This window comes from Desmodus rotundus, chromosome 1 (genome assembly GCF_022682495.2).
Source record: "Desmodus rotundus isolate HL8 chromosome 1, HLdesRot8A.1, whole genome shotgun sequence".
NCBI lineage: Eukaryota > Metazoa > Chordata > Mammalia > Chiroptera > Phyllostomidae > Desmodus > Desmodus rotundus.
The window spans coordinates 48,492,260-48,517,343 of NC_071387.1; the positions used below are offsets into that span (position 1 = coordinate 48,492,260).

Genomic DNA, 25,084 nt, shown 5'->3' on the forward strand with positions numbered 1-25,084 from the left:
GTCTGAAGACAGTCAAACTAAATTGTCATGTCTGCAACCTCCTTTCAAATGATTCACAAAAAACAAGTGTTGATATACACATATGGAGGAAAGAATAGGTACATATGACAGAATATTAACATGTATTTTATAACTGTGCAGTACATTAATCTTTGAACTTTCCCTTTTGTTTGAAAACTTCCATGATACAAAGTTAAAAAAAATTGAAATGAAAAAAAAAAAATGAAATACCTCCCACCCGGTGCATCCCCCTAGCACTGCCCCTAGACTCGCTACACTCCAAATTTTCGCTTTGTGAGTCCACTGGCCCCGCTGGAGAGAACACCCCCGGCAGCTCAGACCTGCTCCAGCGCCAAGCGCCATCTAGCGCAGAGTTGACTCTCAACCACTGTTTGCTACATGAATGAGAGAGCAAATGAATGAATGAATGCTATGGGCTGCCATTGTCTCCTAAGTAACTCTAGTTTGTGAAGATATAGCAGATCTTGTTTGGGCCTTCACAAAAGAGTTTTTGAGGTGAAATTTATTTCCTGAATCAATGCTCTTTCACCACTGTTCTCAACCTACTTAATTCTCACAGGGAATAATTATCTAACCTGACTCTGAAGGCAAACTCACTCAGATAAGAGAACACAGGTGGTCAGAAGTTTGGAGAAAGACGACAGAGAGGCAGGGAGGAATTATTTACATCACCCTCCTAAAGTACTAAGGATACAAGAGGTAGCAGCCCCTAGATGATATAACTGTTGTCAAGTGTTTAAAAGCAAGTCGTAATTTTCTTCTGAGCAAAAACCCAAAATTCTACAGAGGGGAGCTGACACAAACCCAGAACTTACAATGGATGCGATCTTCCCGCTTTTTCTCAGCTGCTGAACGGCGAACGAATGGAGCACATCCTCCATGGAGGTGCCGTTAACCATGACCACCCTATCGTTTTCTCTGCAGACAGAAAATAACCACGGGGCGTGAGCAACTCCCATCTACTCACCGTGAATCTTTTATGCAGGAACAGAGGCAGCAAACTGACCTCAAGTGCTTATTAAAGGGCTCAGTGCCTGACGACTCCCAAGGCTTAATTGCTGCCTCAGTCTGGGTTCTGACGAGGGACCCCAGGAGTCCCCCAGCCCACTTTTGACTGTTTACTGAAAACCAGCAGGGGAGAAAGACCCAAACCACAGGGTCTCTCCAGGAGCCACTTGACAACCGGGAGGTCTGAGCAAAAGTGGCTGCTGCCTCAGGCCTCCTTACCCCAGGTGCACAGTGAACTTCAGGAAGGGTTATATCCACTTGGGTTTCAGACAGGAGGAAGTCAAGAGCTTGCCGCAGATTCTTGAAGAAATTTTGAGGTCACAGAACACTAACTCTTAGTTTATCTCATCCCAAAAATCATTTAAAAATTCTGTTTGCTCTCTAAAAGACCACTAACTTTGATAGGACCATAGAGACTTGAAATGCCAATAGAACCTAAACTTGGGAGCTGTCTGGCCAAGGACTCACATGGTTAACTTCAGGTTCTGCCCTGAGAAACGATGCTGAGGGACTCAGACATACATTTTTTTCAATGGCATTATCTCTGCAGACCAGTGGCCTTTGGAAAACTTGCGTTTTCACATAGTAAATGTTCCCCAATTCCACATCCCTCTTACAAATCAGATCATCATTAAGCCAGAGAATCCTCATTAAATTCTTAATGAACATAAATTAAAATAAACAGTGTTGGGTTAAGTATTGGGGGGTGGAGGGAGCATGCCAGTTTTATATGCCATGTTCAGAAATGGTCTCTAAACCCAGGAATGAGAGTTGTGATAGTTTGAACTAAATTCCCAAGGAAACCACGGCTCTCCTTCCTCCACAGTCTGGATGTTCCCAAAGGACTGGTGTGGTACGGTCCCAATTCACATATATACTCACATACTGGGTTGGCCAAACAGTTCATTTGCTTTTTTTTCTGTAAGGTGGCTCTAGCAGCACTTAGTTGTCTGTCACTTCATTCGAAACAATCTTGTTACATTGCATTGTGACAGCTGTCATATCGGTGTGCATTCAAAACCAATCAAAATCAGTGAATTTTTGTGTAGCCATTTTAATATTGAAGATGGAAAAAACATAACATTCTCAGCATATTATGTTTTATTATTTCAAGAAAGGTGAAAATGCACTTGAAACACAAAAAAAGATTAGTGCAGTGTATGGAAAAGGTGCTGTGACTGACTGAATGTGTCAAAAGTGGTTTGCGAAGTTTCGTGCTGGAGATTTCTCTCACTGGACGATGCTCCACGGTCTGGTAGACAAGTTGAAGTTGGTAGCGATCAAATCGAGACATTAATTGAGAACAACCCACTTTATGCCACGGGGGAGATAGCCGACATACTTAAAATATCCAAATCAATAAAGTTTTTGGTGAAAATGAAAAATGTGTCTTTTATTTATGGAAAAAAACATACAGACTTTTTGGCCAACCTAAAACATATATGTATGTAAAAGCACACACACACATATGTTTTTTGAAAATTATTTTAGAAGTGCACATCACCCAAAGCATCGGGAGTGGCAGGGGCTGGGGGCAGGAAGAAAGAACACTCACTGAAGCAGCCCATCGGCGGGCCCCCCCGGAAGCACGTCAGAGATGACGATTGATGTCTCTCCATTTTCAAAGTGGGGGTTGTCTCTGCCGCCGGACACTGCAATTCCAAATCCTCTTTTGGAATCCTGTTGGTTGAAGTTAAGAGAAAGACATTAAAATAAAAACATCCTTCCATAAGTGGTTTTCGGGATTTGTCACAAGCAGTTAATAATACAAAGAGCGAACCAATCAGCAGAGACAACTCAGGACCAGTGGGCTTACAGAAACAACATAAAGCAGCCTCAGGGCTGGCTGACAGGCTTATGGAGGGAAATCCCTTATCTAAAAGCAACAGCCTTGTGAAAGCTGGAAAAGATTGATAGCACTGACTGGAGTTATCACCGGAAGCTGGCAGGGGATGCAAAACAGCATCTTCTGTCCAAACAGGGCTGTGCTATTCCAATCCCCAATCACACCTGTCCTCATATCCTGGCCTGAGCTGGCACAGCTGAATTTGTGCTAAAACCGTACTTACAATGTATACTTTCCACTACCAAGCTGAGCTTGTGATTTCATTTTCGTATAGGGTGGAAAAGAAGTAAATGGATTCTGAAGATAAACTTAGTTTTTAAATCTTATGAGACAGGAAAACATTAAATTCTTTTCTACATGATGCATGTAAGATGTACAAGATGGAAATACAGATTAATTACCTCCATGGCCAAGAGTAACAGTGAACTCAAATGATGCAGAATCCTAATTCACTTCAGTGTGTACAAAAGCTAAGTTCCCGGGTATCATCCAGATAATATGGGTATATGTGACTATAACCCTAAAGCATGGTTTAATTATATAAAAATCTACTCTGAGAGATAAAAAATTTCCCCCCAAGAAAAGCTCCCACATGGGGCCCACCATGCCTACTGATGACAGACAATCACCCACAGAAAACAGGTAGGGCTGTCCGTTAATCACCCGGCTTTGCATTTGGCAACGCCATCACCTCCTGCCTGGTTTTGCAGAGGGAGCTCCATCCTCTATAGAGGCCTATAATGTCTCTCACTTGCCAAACTGGGATCTACAGCTCAAGGGTGTGAGAAATGCCCATGGAAAAGCACAGAGAAGAGTCGGAAGACAACTAGAATCAAAAAGTAAGGCCTAAAAGGGGGAACCTCTCAACTGACGAAACCAGGATTACTGCCCCAGCAGTTTCAGCACTGGCGCGCCGATCTGTTCTTTTTTCTACCTGGATTAATTTAATGCACGTTTATTCAGGAACAAAATTTTCACTAAAGACAGGGCTCGAAGTTGAAGAAGGAAGACTCCGTTTGAGGAACTTACAATCCCTCTAAGAAGTGACAGAGACTGGAGGGATTCAGAGCAGGAAGAAGACCTCTGCGGGGCCCAGGAAAATCACAGCGATGCTGACCAAGGCAGCTTGATCTAATAAGACTTGGGGGTCACGAGTGAAGTTCTAGTCCGGCCCAGCTGCACCCAAATCGCTCGCACACTCTTGGTGGCCACACTTGTTTTGAGTGGGGTGAACACCTTTCGTGCCTACCTTGCAATCTGCTGCCAGAATACAAAGGAATGGCACGAACATTTACTGAGCAACGATTATGCGCCGGACTCCCTGTACCGGAAGGTGTTTGCTTTACACCTCATTAAATCATGACTTTTAAAATTACACAAAATACATTTACATTTAGTGTTACTTCTACTTTCAAAACCATCGCGGGGTGGGGAGAGGATATTTTAATCTAATTCACCCAACACCTCGTCATGCAATTAGGAGTAAGACAAGGAAAACAGTCCATGTCTCCTGACTGCTAAACCCATGTTTTAAAATCTAGCTTAGACATCACACTCACAGAGGATGTGGTAAGTTTTCTACATATTATAACTAAAATTATAAACGCTGTAGAGGCTACATCAATGTCCTTAAACAGTACAGGTTATTTCCACACCTCCCCTCTTTTCTCTCTTTTTTTCATAACCTGTTCTGTCTGAAGGTAGATGAATGCACTAAATAACCTGTATAATTTTGTATATTATACAGACTTTAACTAAAAAAATGTAATAGCATGCAAATCTTTGTTAATGTGGTGATGACTGCCAGCTGTCCCCTACAATGCACCATCCACCTGGAGGAGGAACAAAACTGTGTTTAGGTCAAAATAAGCAAGACCCATGATGTGTGAACTCAGGAACGGGACGACAGCCTGGTGACGTGTGTGGCACTCACCTTCTGCAGGGTCACAGTGTACTGTTCCCATATTACTTCCTCCATTCCTGGGGCCTGTTTTAAAACAAGCAACACCGATTTGATTAAAATCACGCACACCTCAATGCTAGAAATAAAACCATAATTCAAAACATATCAATATACAGGCCAGCTTACACTTTCAATATTCCGACTTGATCGATCTAGGAATGTTAGGCTACCTATTTTCAAACACATTCTCTTTCAATGATACGGCATTCTGAACAACACTGGAAAATTAGTGAAGCACACAGTGGGAGATACACCCTAATAAAAATAAAACATTCAGTGTGAATCCTTTTTATTATCACCACTCCCCAACACTATCATTATAGAGTACCTTAAAAAGAAAATTAGATAGTTTCAAGCAGGTATCTTTTCATTTAGTTGGTTTTTTTTTTTTTACCACTCCTCCCTCACCCACGTCAAAGGGAAGTTTTCTGCATTTTTTATGTCTCAAGGAATCCGTGGCCTTATCTCAAAGAATGTTCAACTGAGTAACCCATGGAATCGCTTTTCTCCACTGGTGTTGCTGGATGTGAAAAACTAAAATGCCTACATATATAAACCACTGGAGCTTCAGTCTCTAACAATATTCCAAAGTAGATGTCTAGAAGAACTGGGAAATAGTGGATATTATAAAAATTAGAACAATCTATTAATACAGGCTGCCTTGAGGGGAAATCCTTAAAGGCCAAAAATGGCAAGAAAGCTCAAAGCCACAGATAAGCAAGCAATGAAGCAGGCATTTCAACTGGAGGCTGCTGGGAAGACAGATAAACTGCAGGGTAGAGATCAGATCAAAGCAGACAGACGTATTAGGGAAAAAAACCACCAGGCAGATGGAGAAGGCGGGGACACTGGCCCCTCTCATCCTTGCCTCTGGGTAGAATGGAATACCTGAAAGTATCTTGCTGGAGAACTATCAACAGGCCTGTAGTCACAAAGGTTGGGAACTGAAATTCCTATCACGGATACCGCCACGCACACCCTAAAACACTCCGGCCCAAAGTGGCTCTGCTCTGGTAGCACCCAAGTACACAGAGGCAGATGCAAATTCTCTCCAAAGAACTCAGGCTTCAAAGAATCCCCCAGATACGCATTTGAGGAACATGAGTCAGCAATTTAGACACACACGAAGCAAGTCACCAGGACTGAGAGTTAAAAGAAACAAAAAAACTGCAGAATCAAATACAGTGGATACTGGACATAACCAGTCACACATGAAAAAAAGGATGTTAAATATGCATCACGTTTACCATAGGAAATTAAAAGGGGATCGTGAAAGTATGGTGAAAGAACAAGAGACCATCAAAAATGACTGAGCAAATCTGGAAAAAAAAAAGCAAACAAAATTTGTAGAAATAAAACTACGTGGTAATTGCAATTAGATAAACAATGGCTTAAAAAAAAAAAAACCCACATAGTACACACAGGTGAAGACACTCATTAACAGACTGGGAGGCAGATGTGAAGAAAGTCACCAAAATGCAGCACAAAGCCTTAGAGAAGTGAAATGTATGAGAGAGAAGAGTGAGAAAGCCTCACAGTGGAAAAAATCTCGCTGCGGAAAAATACCTAGTGGCTGGCGAGCAGCAGCTAGGCAGAAGAGATTACTGGTTTTTTAAAAGAACAACAATTAGAATAATAGCCAACTTCTAAACAGCAGTAATAGAAGTCTGGAGTCAGTAGAATATCTTTAAAACACTATCTGTTGATTTAGAGGATAGGAAAGAATTTCTTTTAATCAGAAGAATTAGCCCTGAGCTGGTGTAGCTCAGTGGGTTGGGCGTTGTCCTGCAAACCGAACAAGCACCAACCGGTCAGTTCCCGGTCAGGGCACACGCCTGGGTTGTGGGCCAGGCCCCCGGCTGGGGTGTGCAAAAGGCAACTGACCCATGTTTCTCTCTCACACCGGTGTTTGCCTCCCTCTCCTTCTCCCTCCCTTCCCCTCTCTCTAAAAATAAATACATAAAATCTTTAAAATCACAAAAATTAGGACAGATTATTACCACAAACCAACAAAAAAGAATTTCCAAATGATACATTTAAGAAAGAAGGAAAATAATCCCAGAAGGAAGAAGACCTAAGGCACAAGAAGAAATGTCAGTAAGCCTGAACACACATTGGCTGTAGGCTCCTATAATAGTGTATAATTTGTGAGAGTTGAACAAAGAAATAGAACTAAAAGCACCGGGCAACAGAGCCTGTAAATCCAGGAGACTTTTATATGATTAAATTATTCAAAATGTTTTATTCAGGAGCACAGCTAAACTACTGATTCATTTTAAACATCATTGAATTAAATCTACACGTTAAAGTTTCTAAGGTAAACACTACAGGAATAATTAGAGGCCATAACTCTGAAACTAGCGGAGGGGAAAAATAAAATGAAGAAGAAAACAAACAAACTCTTAGGCTTATGGGGAAAGAAGCTCAGCACAAAAGGCAACTCTCTCAACTGACATATTGGCAGATCATTTTTTCCTTTTGGCGGAAAAGGGTTAGGAAAGGGCAACTTTGTTTGTACGGTGGGAAGGTAAACCAGCTTGCTCTTATGTAGCTATAACCAATTACTCAAATTGAGAGGAATTTATAATCATTTAGTCCGTCCGTCCCCCTCTCCCCCTGCCCCCCTGCCCCCCTCCACACACACACACACACACACACACACACACACACACACACTCAGTTTTGGGATATTTCTACAGCTAATGCCATCTGGCTCCAAGCAACCAGGATTCTCTTTAAAAAACACAATTCAAATCACCTTGGCAGTTAAAAAGAAAGCACAGAACGGTACCCGGAGAGGATAAGAACTAGGATCTGTGCTACATGAGTGTGTCCCACTCAGCACTTCCATCTTGTGTCTCTGAGCACTCGTGTCTGTGTTAGGCACAGAGCAGGAACTCAAAGGCTTTCTTTTCAATAAACCAAGAGGCAGATACATTATTGCTCAGCACTCAAGTAACAGGATGAAGACACTGATTAAGGGAAATTCTGTCACATTCATTGGCCCTCTGCTGCTTCCATGGCACATTTGAGGTGGTTCGGCTGCAAATTCAGGTGTCTCTGGTCTGGTGTTCTATAGCCACCCCTCTCTGGAATCTTAGTGCTTATGTCTAAAACAGGATTTTCCAGCATGTAACTGCATGCAGGTCCAGCTTCCTGCAGCTACGAAAGCCAATACTCAAGAGGCAGGGGCTGATGTAAAGGAAAGTGGTTTATTTTCAGGTGCTAGGCACCTGGAAGATGGGGGACTCCTGTCACAAAGCCCATCAGCTCCTGGGAAGATGGGGACTCCTTCTCAAAGCCTATCTCCACGTCTCAGTGGAGGCGGAGGTTGTGATAAGGAGGGAGAGGGAAGAGAACAAAGAGGTTAAGGGAGGGGTTGAAAAGTTCTCTACGTGCAGACGACAGCACAGTCCGTTCTGATAAGGACAGTGCTGGTCGGTGTGCATCATCCCGGGTTAGTCATCCTGGCCCCACGTCATCCTGATTTGAGATTATCCTGCCTTCAAGGTTTCAGGTCAGCAGGGCTCCTAGAGCGGGGATGCCTGAAGGTAGGGGTCAGTGTCTTCTGAAGTTAGTTCCTAGGATTCTTACACAAACACGCTGTTCATCTACGAGCTACATCTTAGTCAGAGCCCGCACTTACAGAAACAAGGTCAAAAGAATGGTGGGCTGGGTTACGATTCCCCACTGTTACAAACACGTTCCAATATAACTAAGTTTTTCATAATTTTAATAAAGTTTTCTATTTTTTAAAAAAGTTTCCTTAAAGTGAAATAGTGAGCAGAAACACAAGCGGTCAGAATCGACCCCCCTTTTGCATACAGAACACCTCCCAACTGCTTGGTGCCTCCAGGTTTTGATGTGCCCTTAGTGAAACCAATCCACTGCTACCTGGAAATGACCTCACTAGCGTGAGTGCTTCCCCAAGTTCACCTTCTCAGGACTTTACTGGACTTTAAAGCTGGCAAGTGTCAACGAAGCCCATTGCTCTGGAAGTTGTGGTAAAATAAATATACTTGCCGACACTTCTTTGAATGTAGTTATTTCTTCACACGTGAAGAAAAAACATCACACAGCACCCTCCCCAAAATACTTATTTAAAAACCATCAGGGCCCTGGTGAAAGATTGCAGGTTTGGTCCCCAGGTGGGGCATGTGTGAGGGGCAGACGATCCATATTTCTCTCTCACATCAATGTTTCTCTCCCTCCTTCTCCCTCCCCCTCCCTCCCTTTCCCTCTCTCTCAGATCAATGAAGATGTCCTCTGGTGAGGATAAAAAAATAATAATAAATTTAAAAAAATAAAAACCATCAGGAAAAATTAACCAATACCATGGCACTCGCCCCTAGGATTAAGCAATGCTATAAGGTTAAGGGGACCACAAGTTTCCAAAAAGAGAGTGATATTTAAGTTAAATGAAATGAACCAACACAGTGAAATGAATGGAACTGAAAATAATTATTTGACTTCCTTCAAATTGTTATAAAACCTCTTCATCATAGCGGCTGTGTTTTCAATTACAGAGAGGTTTTTCCTGGTCTTCCCACGGTTGGTGGGAGCAGTAGGAACATAAATCGGCGCAAACCTTCCGGGGGGCAAGTCACTAATATGTATCAAAACACGAAATCTGCACCCCTCGATCAAGCCGTCCCACCTCCGCAAATTTATTCTACAGAAATGTTTGCCCAAGTGCACAAAGACATACATATAAACTTGTTTACACCTGCTTATGATTCTTAAACAATCCTGAAATATCCAACAAAACAGGAGCAGTTACACATATGTAAATGTAGACAGGTCTATATTTAAATGTCTGCTGGGGGATCAAGATTCCAAACATCATTGTTTTCATTTATATATATATACATATATATATATGTATATATGAGCTTATAAGGAAAAGAGTAAGAGAATAACAAAAAACGTTACATTTCCCCAGGAGCTGTGGTATGGCAGAGAATATTTTTATATGAAAATAAAAATACTTTTAGAATACATTTTTATTTTTAAAAAAAGCACACTCCCTTTTCAAAGTTTTAGATTTAGATATTTTTATTATTTATCCAAATAAATGAATTGCTACAATATTTTATTTTAAAATGTCGCCAAGTAGAATAAACCTGGCTTTTGCAATCCATTGCTCTTCCATAATGAGATTATACTGTCTTCCTGTGCTGCCTGCGGGGGTCATTTAAATTAGATTCGCCAGAAAGAGGATTAATGTCCTATCACTGCCAATGGGACTGAACCAAACTCTTCATCAGTCAGGCCCTGCCAGGTGCCCAAAGCCCTCACCAACTCATGTGACTCTGATCAAATTGGAAGGGGCCTCTTCTTCCCAGGGCTAAGGAACTGTGACATAAACCATTAACTACTTAAAATCTAATATTAAAAGAATGTATGTTCTGTTAATCTAAGTGATAAATTTAAAATCTTAACTTTAAAGGTAAGAAAATTGGAGAAAAATACATTTTAATACCTCTTCTGAGCATTAAAAATATACAATAACTATGTACATTTAGTCCACAGAGCTGTGACCTTTTGCAATGGTCTCAGAGGAAACCCTTCACTCATTGAGACCCTTTGTTCATTTAGTCCCTCATTCATTCATTGGAAATATTTATTAACACCCACTCTGTGCCAAACATGTGGTTGATGTACCTCGGGGTGCACATACATTGGTAAGCAAAACACCTGAAGCCCATGTGCAGTTCACCCACCAGGTGTGCCCCCAAACCAAACCGCTGGGCGTCTTCCCTGCCTCTTCTATCTACAGTATTATCTTTTCAGAAACACAGAGCGCCCCACATAATCACCCACATTCCTCAGAACACCAGCTCCGCATGCATCCCTGGGGGCAGGCTGCCAGTGTGCAACAGCTCAGCTGGCCTCTGAGCTCATGCCTTTCAAATTGAACCCAGCCAACCTGGGCCAGGCTGAGCACAGATCAGAGGATCTCTACCACTATTCAGAATATCTGCATGAATGCCAACAGACAGCTGCGTAGCCCTGGGGGCACTTTACATGCAGGGCCATAGGGAGAGCACACATGTATGAGAGAGAAAGATATTCCATAGTCCATGACGTAGGGATTCCTCTCCGGGCCCAGGAGAAATGTGTGAGTATGTGCACAGGGACACACACAAGAGTATTCCTAGTAGCAATGTCCTGAAGAGCCAACACCTAGAAACAAGCCAAATGCCAATCAAAAGCAGACTGGACAAATAAGTCATGATATATTATTAAAATGCAATGCAAACAAACTAGAGCCACATATACATCTTAAACATACCACTTAGTGAAAAACATCCTAGAAGAGTTTGTAGAGCATGAGATCATTTCTATAGAGTTCAAAGAGCAAATGTTTCCCAACAATGTGAATACATTTAAGACTACTGTATGCTTAAGAATGGTTAAAACTGTAAACTTTAGGTTATGCAGTTTTTAGCACAATGAAAAAAAAAGCCAATGAAACTGACCTTTTGTTTAGGGACAATTGTGTGTATGTACGTGTATATGGGAAAACTATAAACAAAAAACAAGGAAATGAGGAACACAATATTCAGGATGAAGTAAGTGACCCAGGAGCAGGACATAATGACATAGGGGCAGGTACAAAGATCTGTATCTGTCTTGGGGAAGGTACGTGGATGTGTGTGATGAGCTCATGGGGATTTGCTTTGTAATTATGCTTTATGATGTAGATATATAATTCTTTTATGTGTACCAAACATTCGGTAAGATAAAAAATGGGGGAGCGCATGAGTCCACATCACAGGCTACCTGATTCCTCGCCAAGGACCTTATACCAAATATCCTTTTTTTAAAAAAAGATTTTATTCATTTCTTTTTAGAGAAAGGAAGGGAGGGAGGCCAGAGGGAGAAAATCACCTTGTGGTTGGCTCTTGCACGCCCCCTACTGGGGACCTGGCCCATAGCCCAGGCATGTGCCCTACACTGGGAATCAAACCTCCACCCTTTGATTTGCAGGCCAGCATTCAATCCACTGAGCCACACTAGCCAGGGCCCAAATATTCTTTAATGCAGTACAGATTTTGCAAGGTGAAAGAGCGGAAGAAAGTGTGATCACTTCTACTGGAGGGAGGGCAAGGCAGGGGACAGGAGCAGTAATTTGAGAGAGATGCATGGAAGGCATGGAAGGAAAAGAAAGGTAGAGAACGAGGTTAGCTCCTGGGGGCAGGGGGCAGCAAGGTGCAGAGGACTCCAAGTCTCCTTCTCACCCGCAGGGCCAACATCCGGGGCACACGGAGCATCTTCAGTGTGCTTTTCACCACTTTTTCCTTATCACTTTCACTTTTCATGTAATAGTGTTAATAATAATCCCCTCAATATTACAGTCGTTCCTACACGACATGGCCAGAGAGCTACTTTTTCTACCATAAATAAAAAAGCTTTGTGTAACAGTAAGGTGTTGCCATGAAACAATGAAGAGAAAGGGACAAAGATGAATAGTTATGTGATCTGCCTTTTAAAAATATACTCTACTTGTTATAAAGTTTCTTTCCTTAGAAAGACCTTGCCCAAACAGGTAAAAGCCTGTATTTTCCTTAAAGAATATGGAAACATGTTAAAATCCAACCAGAAGGCAGATACCAAAAGTCTTCAGTGCCCTAATTCCCCATCCACAGGCAACTTTTAGGCTTTTGGTCCACAAACTGCTGCTTCCCAGTGATGACGGCCAAAGCTGAAGCTAAAGATTAAACTGACCCACCATAAGGGACATGCTTGCTCAGCACCCTAAGCCATAAGAGTGAACACTCATACCTGTTACAGTGCTGCATTTGTTCAAACTACCGAAAAAGAACATGAGAACAACTTTTTTTCCCTGTAACTTAGAAGCCTAAACATAGAAAAAGAATACAGATTTCTGCATTATGTATACGGAAGCAAAGAGTTCTACTTGAAAACAAGAAATTCCCAAATACAGACAGTTCACAAGAGGCAATGCATAAAGTTTTCCCCAGGAAGCGACCGGCTTCCAGAGCCCGAACACCTGGGACACAGCCGACTTGGGTTCATAAATCTCAGAGCGGCTGTCAGTTTCACATAAATCTGCTAAAAATAAGACCAGGAATTAAAAAGCCCACCACCGACTACAGTCTGCCTCTCACAATTTGTTACTGAAAGCGGCGGCAGGTCCCCGTGGGAGGCACTTTGCTGCCCGCCCCCCACCCCTTCCTGAAAGGAAAGGTTGGGAAAGAAAAGGGGGAGAGAGCTGGCAGAGAGACTCACATGGCCTTTCAAGATCCCCAACTTTTTAACGGCCTGGATCCACATCCTCTGCAGGACCTGAGCAGCCTTCATGGCCTTTGGGGAGTCACCAGCCAGGCCACGGCCTACATCCCGGCTGCTCACCCATTGCCATCACCGCTCCAGGTTACGTAAAGCCGATACAATAGTGGCCCACGTTCCCAGCAAATCCTGTTGTCATCTCGCACAGTGACATCCACACAGCGGGACGCCAAATGCTCTGAAAAGCGCCACTTGTGGGCAAACAAAAAGCAGTCTGGATTTGCATCACTTCACGGCTTTCCGCCCGCCCTCCCTCCCCTGCGAGGGAGCTAGGGAATCGGAGCCAATATTCCCTTTAGACGTATAAAATGATCCAGGATGCAAGCAGAAATGAAGTAGGACATTTGAGAGCAATACTACAGAAAGGAGCATCTGCAGAAGTATTTATTTATAGTGACCCTCCTAAGTATATATACACACGCACACAAATGTAGGCTGGATGGAATTGAACTGGTAACATTTCGGGTGAATTGAAATGCTCATGTTGTACAGAAATGAAAAGGCACGAAGATGTTTCACATCCTTGGAGATAACTAGGTCTGTTCGCTAGAGGAAGATAAGACTTGGGGAGCTGGTGCCACTCGAAGCCAAGCCAGGGACAGAGTGCTCACTCAGCAGTTTTCTCTTCCCTCCAACCTTTCTGTAAATTTAGCAGATAAAAGAAAAACAAAGGGCCTACTATCTATTTCTTTCTTTGTCTTTACCGCTTGGTGGAAGGAGGGAGGGCTGGGAGTAAGTGTTGGAAAGCACATTTTAGCTGTCTGAACACGAGAGAAGATTTTAAGGGACGCCTGGGGTTTGAGAGCTGGATGTGGGGGTTTGGAGGCGTGGTCTCCGGGAACCCGCGATCATTCTCACCACTGCAGTTTGCTAGGCCCACGCACCCGACCACGCAGTCTGGCAAATGAGGAGAGTACCATCCGATTTCTGAAGTAGAGAAGTGTCCTAAATTTGGACCCCGAGTTAGAGACTAAATAAGAAGTCATCTGAACCAGAGGCAAGAATGTGAATATTAACAGCAGAAGATCTCTGTTCTGTCACTTAACTGTGGGCCTTGGATATCCGTCACCTTCTTTATAAAAGTGGGGACCATACCACCTTGCTACGCCGTTCACATCGTTGTGTGACCCATCTCAGAGGCCCACGGCAGCGCGGAACAAGGCGCTCTACAAAGCACGCGTGCTAAACCGCCAGTCAGCACAGGCCTCAAAACGTTTATGTCCCCCACCCCCACCCCTTGAATTTGACAAGCAAGCTCTTCATGAGTGCTGGAACAGCAAAACAGGATGGGAAGGGAATGAAAGTTGTTTCAAACCTTACACCGAAGAGGGCAGAGAGTACATAGGCAGGCCACCTGCACCCCAGGCTCATCCCAGAGCTGCTCAGCTCACTGGGCCTGGGGTGCAGAGAATCCAGGAGAGGGGATAGAGGGGCTGCTTAAGGCAGTGTAACCCTACACCCTGACAGCCCCTAGGACACCACTCAAGCTTCCCCAGGGAGGAAAAAATGCTTCTTTCCCTTAAATGTATGCACACTCTCCACAAGTCAAGAGCATCCTACAATTTAAGAATTCCAGATTTCCAGGAGTTACAGTTTCTTCCCACACTAATTCTTTTTTTAAATTGTGCTAAAAAAAAAAAAAAAAAAAAAAAAAAAAACCACAGTATAAAATCACAACCATTCCTCAGCGTGCAGCTCCAGAGCATGAGGTCCATTCCCATTGCTGTGCAGCCAATCTCCCCGACTCTCCTCATCCAAAACTAAACATCTGAACCCATTACACAGCTCACTACTTCCCCCTGCTGGAGGCTCCAGGCAACCATTCTACTTGCTATTTCTATGAATTTGACTACCCTGGATACCTCACGTAAGTGGAATCGTAAAGTATTTGTCTTTTTGTGCCTGAGTAATTTTATTCAGCATAATGTCCTCAAGGTTCACCCTTGTAACGTGTCAGAATTGCCTTCCTCTCCAGGACTGAATAATATTCCACTGTACGTACAGACCATTGTGTTTGCCCACTCATCTGCTGATGGCCACTTGGATTACTTTCAGCTCTTGACTACTGTGAATAGTGCTGCTATGAACACGTGTGTGCAAATACACTCTCACTAAATTTTCATTCATTCAACACATGTTCACCAAGTGCAACGTGCCAAGCTCTGAGGACCACAGAAAGTCAAGTACTCGTACAGCACCGCCCTCAGGAAACTGGGCAAGCCGGCAGCTGGTCTGCTCGCAGTGGGTGGGGGTGCAGGGCGCTTCCCAGGAGCAAGGACGCTGAGATGAGGTCTGAACGTCGCATTCCATTTCTGTGTGTGTGTTGGGCGGGGAGGGGCGGTGATGTGTTCAGGGCCCAAAGAACAGGGCCAAGTCCCTGAAAAAGGCAAGGGGGTGGGAGTGGGAGGGGTGGCTGGCCACAGGGAATGGCCATCAGAGTCACCTCAGACTGTTCTGACCAGCAATTGTTCAAAAGGACATTTTGGGAGACGAAGATGGCGGCGAGATAGGTGGGAGCAGAGTCCACTTCCCCTCAACACCAGTGAAATACCTAGCTGATCTGAGGAGCAGAGCTAACAGCCAACGATATTCCAGCATATACGAAGATCGGAGACCAAAGATAGAGGACATTGAAAGATCTGAGGAGATGTAAAGAACAAAGAGAAGTTCTATTATTTGCACTAAATACAATGGAATTTACATACTAGTGAAATATTATTTTTTGAAAATTTTTTAAGACTTCAAGCAGAAGGAAACATTTGCAATAAAGGGTTTAATAAGTTGGCTTATATCAATTTTAAAAGTTTTAAGTAATGGATTTTATGAAGATTTTGAAGAAAGTTGCTTTCTCAATTAAAATAAAAAGATTTAGAGTTAGTACATTATAACAAATTAAAATTTTAGACCTTGCAAAAAAAAAAAAAAAAAGGACATTTTGGGGTAGACAGCTGCTATCATAAGAAGACCTCAAGAATTTAGGGATTTACTTATCAAAGATCCCTAACTTCCATATTTACATATTCAAGAAACATTTACAGACAGCAATTCACTGGCCCTGGGGATTGAAAGACAAAGAACACTGAGGAGACTTGACTTGGCGTGGTGAACACACAATACCACACACATGTGACGGACTGTAGACTTGTACACCCGAAACCTGTGTAACCCTGCGGGGCTGGGGTAAGGTGGGTGACGGCGTGATGACAAGTACGGGCACAGTGAAACTGAAGCACAGATGGGACGGTGTGATGACAAGTACGGGCACAGTGAAACTGAAGCACAGATGGAAGGTATTCACTGGGGATGGGAGGCCTGGGGTGGGGGAGACACGCACCAACCTCAGGGAGGGAAGGCGCCCTCTCCCACACGGGGTTCCACATGAGCTCAGAGCTGAGGGATGACTGCCTTGGTGGGTAGGTGCACTTTGTAGGAAGAGGTAACAGAACGGTGAGGGCCAGGAGGGGTCACCTCCAAGGTGTGTTCAAGACACTGCAAGCACTCTGTGTGGCAGACGGTACACCACTGAGCAGTCTCAGAAATGTCAAAGTCACTTAATTTATAGCTTGTTAGTCTCCAAACACACCCGCCTTGGAGCAGGAGATGAGATGGTCAGGAAAACTGAAAAGAAAAGAAGCCACTGACACTCGGCAAAGCACCTCACCAAGGACTCCACACAAGTTTTCACTGAATGCCCACACCCTATAAGTTAGCTACAACTGGCCAAAATCTGGAACACTGACAACTCCAAACACTGGAGAGAGGTTGTGGAGCAAAAGGAACTCCCCTTCTTCGCTGGTGGGAATGCAAAATGGTACAGCCACTTTAGAAAATAGTTTGGTGGGTTCTTAGTTTAAAACACCCACACAAACACCCATATATATGTATAGGATACATGTTATTCTACTTTACATACATACTCCTATGTCCTCAGATGTCCTCAGATGTTGCCCATGGTAGTTCCTTCCCACAGCCAGTAGGTGGCTGGTCACAATCCAAATCCATATATACCTGCGTGAGTCCAATTTTAACAAGCTACGAGGCAAAGAAACATCAGCAGATAATTACATTACATTTAATATCTCTCTGTTCATAGTTCTGGTACACTAAACAGTAAGGTGTAATTATCACTTAAACAGACCTTTCTCATTTGTAATTACAAAGAAGCCAGTAAAAAGCCAAAAAAAGAAGGTGTTAATTTGGCAACACAGACATAGATAGCCCTGGCTACTCTATGATTTTAAACCTAAGTCTGTATAACATTAGAACACAGTTTCATTCTAAAGAAACAAACATACATCCAGCACCACCTTATGACAAGTGCCAAAATAAAGAAAAATTATACACTATCAAAAGACAGGTTAGAAAGCCAATTATTAGAGTGCCCAGATAAAGCCTGCCAGCAGGGTTGGCCCTGTAGGAGACACACAAGGGAACCTGACCCTCCCAGCCCCAAGGCACCGCTTCCGCCCTACGTCAGTGTGCCTGGTTCATGCCCCGAAAGCCGGTAAGCCTCAACACAGCACCCTGAGCCTGGAAGGCAGGCCCTTCCTACCCGAACTGGGGAATAAATGCAGGAAGTTAAAGACCTTTGGAAACTTTTGTCAACACCGGGGAGCTTGTTAGGAAAGCACAATTTCTAGTCCTACTTTGGCCCTGGTGGTGAGAATATGCATTTTACAAGAGCCCCCATGTGATTATTATGCACATGAAGGTTGCAGGAGCGCTAGTCTAGCAGTGCTCTGCGAGAGAACTTCGTGCCATTGTGCCGACGACGTTCTGAAGCTGTGCTGTCAGACACGGAAGCCGCTAGCCACATGTGGCTACTGAGCCCTTGACATGTGGTCACTGCAATTAAGACACTGAAAGCTTGGTTTAACTTAATTTAAATTAAATTAAACTGTAAACAGCCACATTCAACATATAACTTATTAACCATGTTTTTAGCAATTTTTAAAACAGTTTCCACTTTTTGCTACTGTAACACTGAGGAGAGCGTTGTCGTGCGCGTTGCGCCCACTCCCAGATCCTGTAGTGTTTGTGGGTTAGACAAATGCACTGGCCCATTCCTTTTAAAAGAAGTTCTAGCAATATACAGCTTTGTATCAAGAAGAGTCAAATGCCATGTTTTTCAAATGCCATTTTGAAAAGAAAAAAAGAAAAATACTACTTATTTACAGGAACAGTATTTGTTTTCATACTTCAGGGATTACTTGGGTAATCTTTTAAAAAGTTTTCTGGCAAGAAAAACAATTGTGAGGGAAAAGAGATTGTGAATTCTTTGTGTAAAAGCATGTGGCTAAAACTTAGCAAATGACACCTTGAAAACAGTAATGTAACCAGCTCTTGGTAAGAGAAACACAAGTTGCATATTAAACCATTAATCTAGATAAGATTAAAGGGTTTACAATTTATGGCTTCAACTGCATAAGTACTTGTTACATGTGTAGAATATCACAAACGTGGTAACCGAGCGTGTTCTTGCCTGGTACCTTTAGCACGAGTACCCGCTGCACCTCATGGAAACCCAGGGAGAAAACAGACCTCTCGGCGGCACCAGAACACACGCTCATTAAGGGGAGGGCGGCCAGAGTCAGGAAGGGCAAAGGCCCGAGAATTTCCTGTGTCCGCCGCCACTCACCCCGATGACAAGCCAAGCTATGAAAAACAAGGAAAATGCAAATCAACAAGTCTTACTGATGACTTTGACGTACTAATAAAATAGAGTAGATGGAATGTAAGCAAGTTACATGAAAATAGTTAGGCTTTTCCTAAGTTTTTTTTCTCATGACCAAATTTAAAGGAAGAAAAAGTTCAGATGTTTGAAACAGCCTTATTTCCAAACTTGGAGGGAAAAACTCATTCTTTGATCTAATATCTGGTTTACCATTTCATATAAACTGTCCATAAAGAAAACCCAAAAATGTGTAGGACACCCCCCACCCCACTCTGCACTGTTTCCCATTTTCTGTAACATGGGAAATTTCAGATACGGGGGAAACTTCTTTTTTAAAGAAATGTTGAACTCATATCAAAAAAATCCATTTCTCCCTAGTGACATAAACTGTGGACAGAACTGTATGCAATCTTAAAGCATAAAAAGGTATCTAGCATTTCCTTTTCATGGGATTTGTAATGATCAGGAAACCAGCAAAGGCCACTGCACAGTAAACAGACATAATCCACTAGGTGGCGCAACAATGCAGAAATAAAAAGGAAGAGACTGCTGTTTCCCCTCAAATTTAAAATTTCAAATGTAACTTACAGGAAATTAGAAACAGACTTAATAATCACAATAAAATCCCACCATTATAGCTTTCATAGGAGGCAAGGTAAATCTGCAAATAGCTGGGGGGGAGGATGATGACTAAAAAGGAAAAATTATACTCTTAGTTATCGTTCATTAATGTTAAATGAAAACACAAAAGCATATTACAAACAATCAACACCCTGCCATGTTTCTGACCCTGCTCTGGGCACTGCAGGATATTCAAAGGAGTCTGAACCATCTGGCAAGTGGAAGACGGCACTTTTGAATCGTTGATCCCTGGACCTAATTATAGGTATGAGAGAACATAATTTTCCAGGGAAAAGAGTTACAGGAGTTAAAGCTTTGTGTAGAAAGTGGAATCCATTCATCGCCCCATTCAGTAAATCCTATTGTTAAGCACCTCATTTGTGCCAGGCTTTGCACCGAGCACTGGAGAGTAAGCAGTGAGGATAAAAACAGGGTCCTGCCCTCGTGAGGCTCACACGCTAATGAGGGTCAGCTGTAAATCAAGGAGCGGGCCAACAACCGCAGGGGAAAAGCTGTGAAGGGAAAATACAGAAAGGTCTAGAAGAGGAGGAACTGATGGGGGAAGGCTTTCCTTCTGCGTGACTGTGGAAGGAGGGTATGCAGCCCGCGGAGCCGGGCACAGAGCAGGACGCAGATAGGGGAGCCTGGGTCTCAGGAAGGATCTTGGGCCCATCTGTGAGTAAAGTAAGTAAAACGTCTGAAGTAGGATGAGTGGATTTACATTTTTACCTGAGTCCAACTTCCTCGTTTTCCTCAGAAGCAGGAGAGAAGTGGAGGCCTAGCTGCACAGCCCCAGCTGCACACCCCCACAGGCGCTGGGAAGGGGGAGGAGAGGGACCCCACACTGGGTTCCTTCCATTCGCAGGGGTGGCTTTCGCAGGGCGGCTGAGGCAGGTGGCCCACCCAAGGGTTTCAGCACCAGTCAAGCGCTCCCTTTCCTGTGAGGAAGGACTAGGGAGAACTATAATTTCTCAGTCAGGTCCCAAAGACACCACTGCACTACATTGCTAAAGAGTGGTCGAGGACCCTGTATCAGGACAGTTAGTGAAAAAACTAGGCATTCTGAGACATGGATGCACACACCACAATACGTCACAGGACCAAGGGAACAAACAGCACCATCAAGCACCGAAGAACAGCCATTGCAACAACCGAAACCTGCCTTTGGAAAGAAAATTCCGGTAAGGACTTCTACTGCATTTGCCAAGAAGACTCAGGCCAGGATTTGGCTTCCCTTTCTCTGGGTTGGGGCCGAGGAGGGAGTGGGGAACAGTAACACAACACACTAAGGTCTCTCCAACTGTTCTAGTAGTCACCGGTTCAAGTCCCAGGTTTGTCACTAACTAGCATGTGACCCCTAAGTTCTCGGAGCATCACGAGGGATAATATGCACCTCACAGAATGGAGCAAGAATTGTATGTGAAAGTTTTTATGAACAGTAAAGGTACCACACAAATGAGATGTGTTTCCTATATTAAATGAACCCCAACTCTAAAAAACAACAATGTGCCCCTGGCCGGTATGGCTCAGTTGGTTGGAGCATCATCCTGTACACGAAAAATTTGGGGGTTTGATTCCCCGTCAGGGCACACACCTAGGTTGCGGGTTCAGTCCCCAGTCAGCACGGGTATGGGAGGCAACCTATCAATGTTTCTTTCTTTCCTTTCTTCCTTTCTTTCTCTGTCTCTGTTTCCAACCCCCTCCTCTCACTAAAATCAATAAACATATTTTTAAAAATTTAAAATAAAAAACCAAAAACTAAAAAGGACAATGTGACATAAGTTTAATAAAAATCTGAAAAATAGATTGCATGCAGTCACTCGACATTTAATTACCTCCTGTGCACCAGGCTTTGGAAACAAAGGCCTATTGACATAGAACACAGTCCCCACCCTCAAGGATGCTTGTTTTTAGGACGCAGAGAGGCTTGGAGAAGTAGACAGAACAATGGCAGTTAATGCTTATTGAGCTAGGGAACCAGTCACTGATCTGATGTCTACTCACCCCAAGCCTTTCCAAACCCTGAGCTGGAGGAACATCATTAATTCCTCTTCTGAGCTACAGTTCTTCGGGACTTTGAACCCATGATGGCAGTTTATTGTAACTTTGAAGTTTTCTCTGACGGGAAAGACTGAATGGTTTGGAACTGAAATGGTTGGCAGTGCAGAAACCCAACATCCGTGTCTGTCCCAAAAGTGGAATCCAGAGAAATAAGAACATCCAAAACCTAGACAGAAAGGTCTTATGGTCGAGAGGCATTTCAGCTATATAGCCTTTCTCAATCCTAAAAACAGAATGCACTTTGAAGTATAATTTCTCCGGACTTTCTTGTACTGATGTAACTGCTTACATGGGAGGAAGTCCACACTCGGGACTTACTTCCCAATGGCCCCGTTACCGGTCACCTGCCTCAGCTGAAACAGGCGCGAACCAGCCCTCCTCTGGCACTCACGTCTGACCTGCACTCTTTCGCTTTCCCACAGCCAGCACCTCTCACTAGTCAGCATCTGCCGTAACTACTCCGGGATGGCAAACGAACAGGCAAGAAACTCCGAGAGTTCTAAACCGAGGGCCAGCAAACATTTTCTTAAAGGGCCACATGGTTTATATATATTTTAGCATTATATAAATACTTATATACCCACTTAGAGTGTAACCATTTTAAAATGTAAGAACAACTTTTAGGTAGTAGGCAGAAAAACAAAGAAAACCCAAACCAAACCGACAGCTTGTCTATAGTTTGCCAATTCCTAGTTTAAATTTACGCCCAATTTAGTGACGGATGATTAATATGCAGGTGTCTGCTCGCCAAGACATGGTCTTTACCTGCAAGGGGCACACACACTTTTTGATTTTTGCTTTCCTTTCTCAGTTTCCACTTTTTTCTTCAACAAGCCTTAGGACTGGCCTTAGCATCCAGTCACTATTCGGTGATAACCCTGTTTTGTTTGCCTGTTTCCTTCTTTTTCCTTTTTAAATGAATTATGGGTATGTTCTTAGTGGGTACGCGATCCAAGACTTAGGTCAATTCAAAGTGAACTACACTTGGTTTTGGTAGCAATCGAACTTCCCTGGTTGTATTTTACCTGATCTAAAATCTGAACTTGTTCATAATTTCCAATCACATTCTGAGGGGGAAGCTGGCCTGAGATCAAACTCTTGCTTCAGACTTTCCTCAAAGTATGTAATTAACTACATGTGTGAGTATCATCACCCCATGTATCGGGCAAGGCTCTGTGGGAGGAAATGTGATGGACCCAGAAGTAAAAGCCTGGCTCCCCATCTCCAGCTGGCCGCTGTGTGCGTGCCCTCACGAAAGCACCGCGAGGATGCGGTCCCCACGGCCCAAGGCAAACCCTGCTGTAGAAGAAAATTTCTACAGAGAGCTGTAAACACTGGAAGTTTCCAATGCCCACCATGAAGTCTGATTTAGAATCTGATCAAAATTACATATCCGGCGTTTGTCACAGCTGAGTACAGAACCAAGAATCACCATTTCCAACAGTGTCAGCCTGAGCGGACTGTCCACGGAAGCGAATCTAACGCAACAATTCTGGGCCCTGGGGGAGAAAGCCATGTGGTGAGGCAGTGAAGAAGAGACAAAAGCACCCTTAGTAGGATTCCCGGCAGGAACAGGAAAGAAAGAATGTTTGGAGATTGCCTGGCTCTTTGTACCCCTTGGGCTGGGTGGGGGCTCTGGTATTCAAAGTCCTCCTACCCCACCCACCCAGAGGCAAACACCTGGCATTCCATATTGGCTTGCTCCATCACCAAAATGCTTTGGCTCCAAAATTCCTTCTCTATTTTTATCCAGAATCAAAATTCTCACTCTGTCAGTGCATATGGTCTCAGATACATATCGGAAAAACCTGCCTGTTCTACGTCACACTACCGTGTGCGTATCTGGTACCCTAAACCTCTTGGAGGTATCTGATGTTTTAAAAGATGCACTTTGACCCTCAGGAAACTTGTGATGGAATTCTGACCTTTATCAGGGCAAGTTCCCAAACACAGCCTGGCTAAGATGCTCTTTCTAATTCCACAATCCATGTGGCTTTGCACACACGTTTTTCTTGACAATTACCTTTTTGCAGGAGGGTTGATGGAATAACACAGTCATTTCTAACTAGAGACTGAGGACGTAAACAAAGTTGGCTTTCACTTGACATATTCTTAATATTTCTATAATGAAATTGTGACTTCAGCTTGTTGTCTGTGTAATCTACTTCCCCGGAAGGCTGTGTCCTGCTCCTCTTACAGCCGCTGGGGCCTCCTACAGGAGTGGGCACGCAGAGAGGTCACTGAGGAAGGAACACGTCTCGTAACAACATTGATGCAGTATTGTCACTCGTGAGTTCTGGGCGGGGTGGTCCTTTACACTTTCAACCATGACGGTTTAAACTCCTAGCATTACACTAAGGGAAATAAGCCAGGTGGTGAAAGACAAATACTATATGATCTCACCTGTAAGTGGAACCTAATCAACAAAACAGACAAGCAAGTAAAACAGAACCAGAGACATGGAAATAAAGAACAAACTGACAGTAACGGGGGGATAAGAGGGGAAGAAGAGGAAGAGTCATCAAGGAGCAAGTATAAAGGACACATGGACAAAGCCAAAGTGGGTAGGATCAAGGGCGGGAGGCAGTGGGGGTGGGGGGAGGAAATGGAGACAACTGTACTTGAACAACAATAAAAGGGGAAAAAATAAACAAACAAACAAATAAATTCCTAACAATCAACAGAGGGCCTTTGGCTTCTCCCCCCATTTCTTTGCCCATCTAATTCTGAAAAAGCAGAGGCTGGAGCAGCAGAAAGAACCTGCAGGCTTCAAACGAGTCAAATGGACCTAGGCTCAAATTCCACCGCCCCCAAGCTGTGTGACCCCAGGCAAGTTACTTAACATTGCTGAGCCTCAGTTTCTTCCCCTATAAAATCAGGTTTTAACACCGACCCCCAACTGACTGGGAGTACTCAGTGATGTCTGTTCCGAGGATCCAATACTCCATCAGCCTCGCGGCTTCCTTCCCTCACTTCACTAGAGACAGGTGACGTCTTAGGGCGCAGAGCCACACCAGCTGTGCCTGACTGTGTCCTGGGCTCCCTCCTGAGTAGGCATTTTACACAAACATCAGGAGTCTGCTGAACAGTTGGGAACGCAGCTGGAGGGAGCCTACCCAACACACCCATAATATTTATAGAAAACAAGGACACAGTGCAGAGCTGTTTCACGAGCTCCATAAATTCGTATTTTAGATTTGTCAGTCCAATAATGCAAAGTTTTTCAGGTTCCAACAGTCTCCAAGCTGCCTGCAAAGTGCTCTTTGGGGAGGTAAGGAACCTAGGAAGAAAGGGGAGAAAATACACACCCATGCTGACCACACTTCAGTCCTTTGGGGGTCACCCTCTGTTTTCTTTTCCTTTCGCCTTCCTTCATTTGCCTGGCCTAACAATGCAAAGAAGCAGACCTGCCTGCCTTCAAGAACTCACAATCAAGTCCTGGCGGGGCAGCTCAGTTGATTGGAGGGTTGAACCCTTACACCAAAGTTGCAGGTTCAGTCCCCGGTCAGGGCACATGCAAAAAGCAACCAATGAATACATAAATGAATGGAACAACAAACCAATGTTCCTCTCT

At 43.7% G+C, this 25,084-nt stretch overlaps 1 protein-coding gene across 3 annotated transcripts in view; it reads right to left on the reverse strand.

Moving 5' to 3' along the window:
* The window catches only part of TJP2 (tight junction protein 2), a 117,002-nt gene that overhangs the window by 34,057 nt on the left and 57,861 nt on the right, over positions 1 to 25,084 (reverse strand). For all 3 annotated transcript variants that reach the window (XM_053923942.2, XM_024555193.3, XM_045191210.3), the window contains 3 exons: positions 4,809 to 4,862; positions 2,585 to 2,709; positions 837 to 939 (listed from right to left, as the gene is read on the reverse strand). In XM_053923942.2, coding sequence (XP_053779917.1) covers positions 837 to 939; positions 2,585 to 2,709; positions 4,809 to 4,853 — 273 coding nt within the window. In that variant the 5' untranslated portion in view covers positions 4,854 to 4,862. The remainder of the gene's footprint in view (positions 1 to 836; positions 940 to 2,584; positions 2,710 to 4,808; positions 4,863 to 25,084) is intronic.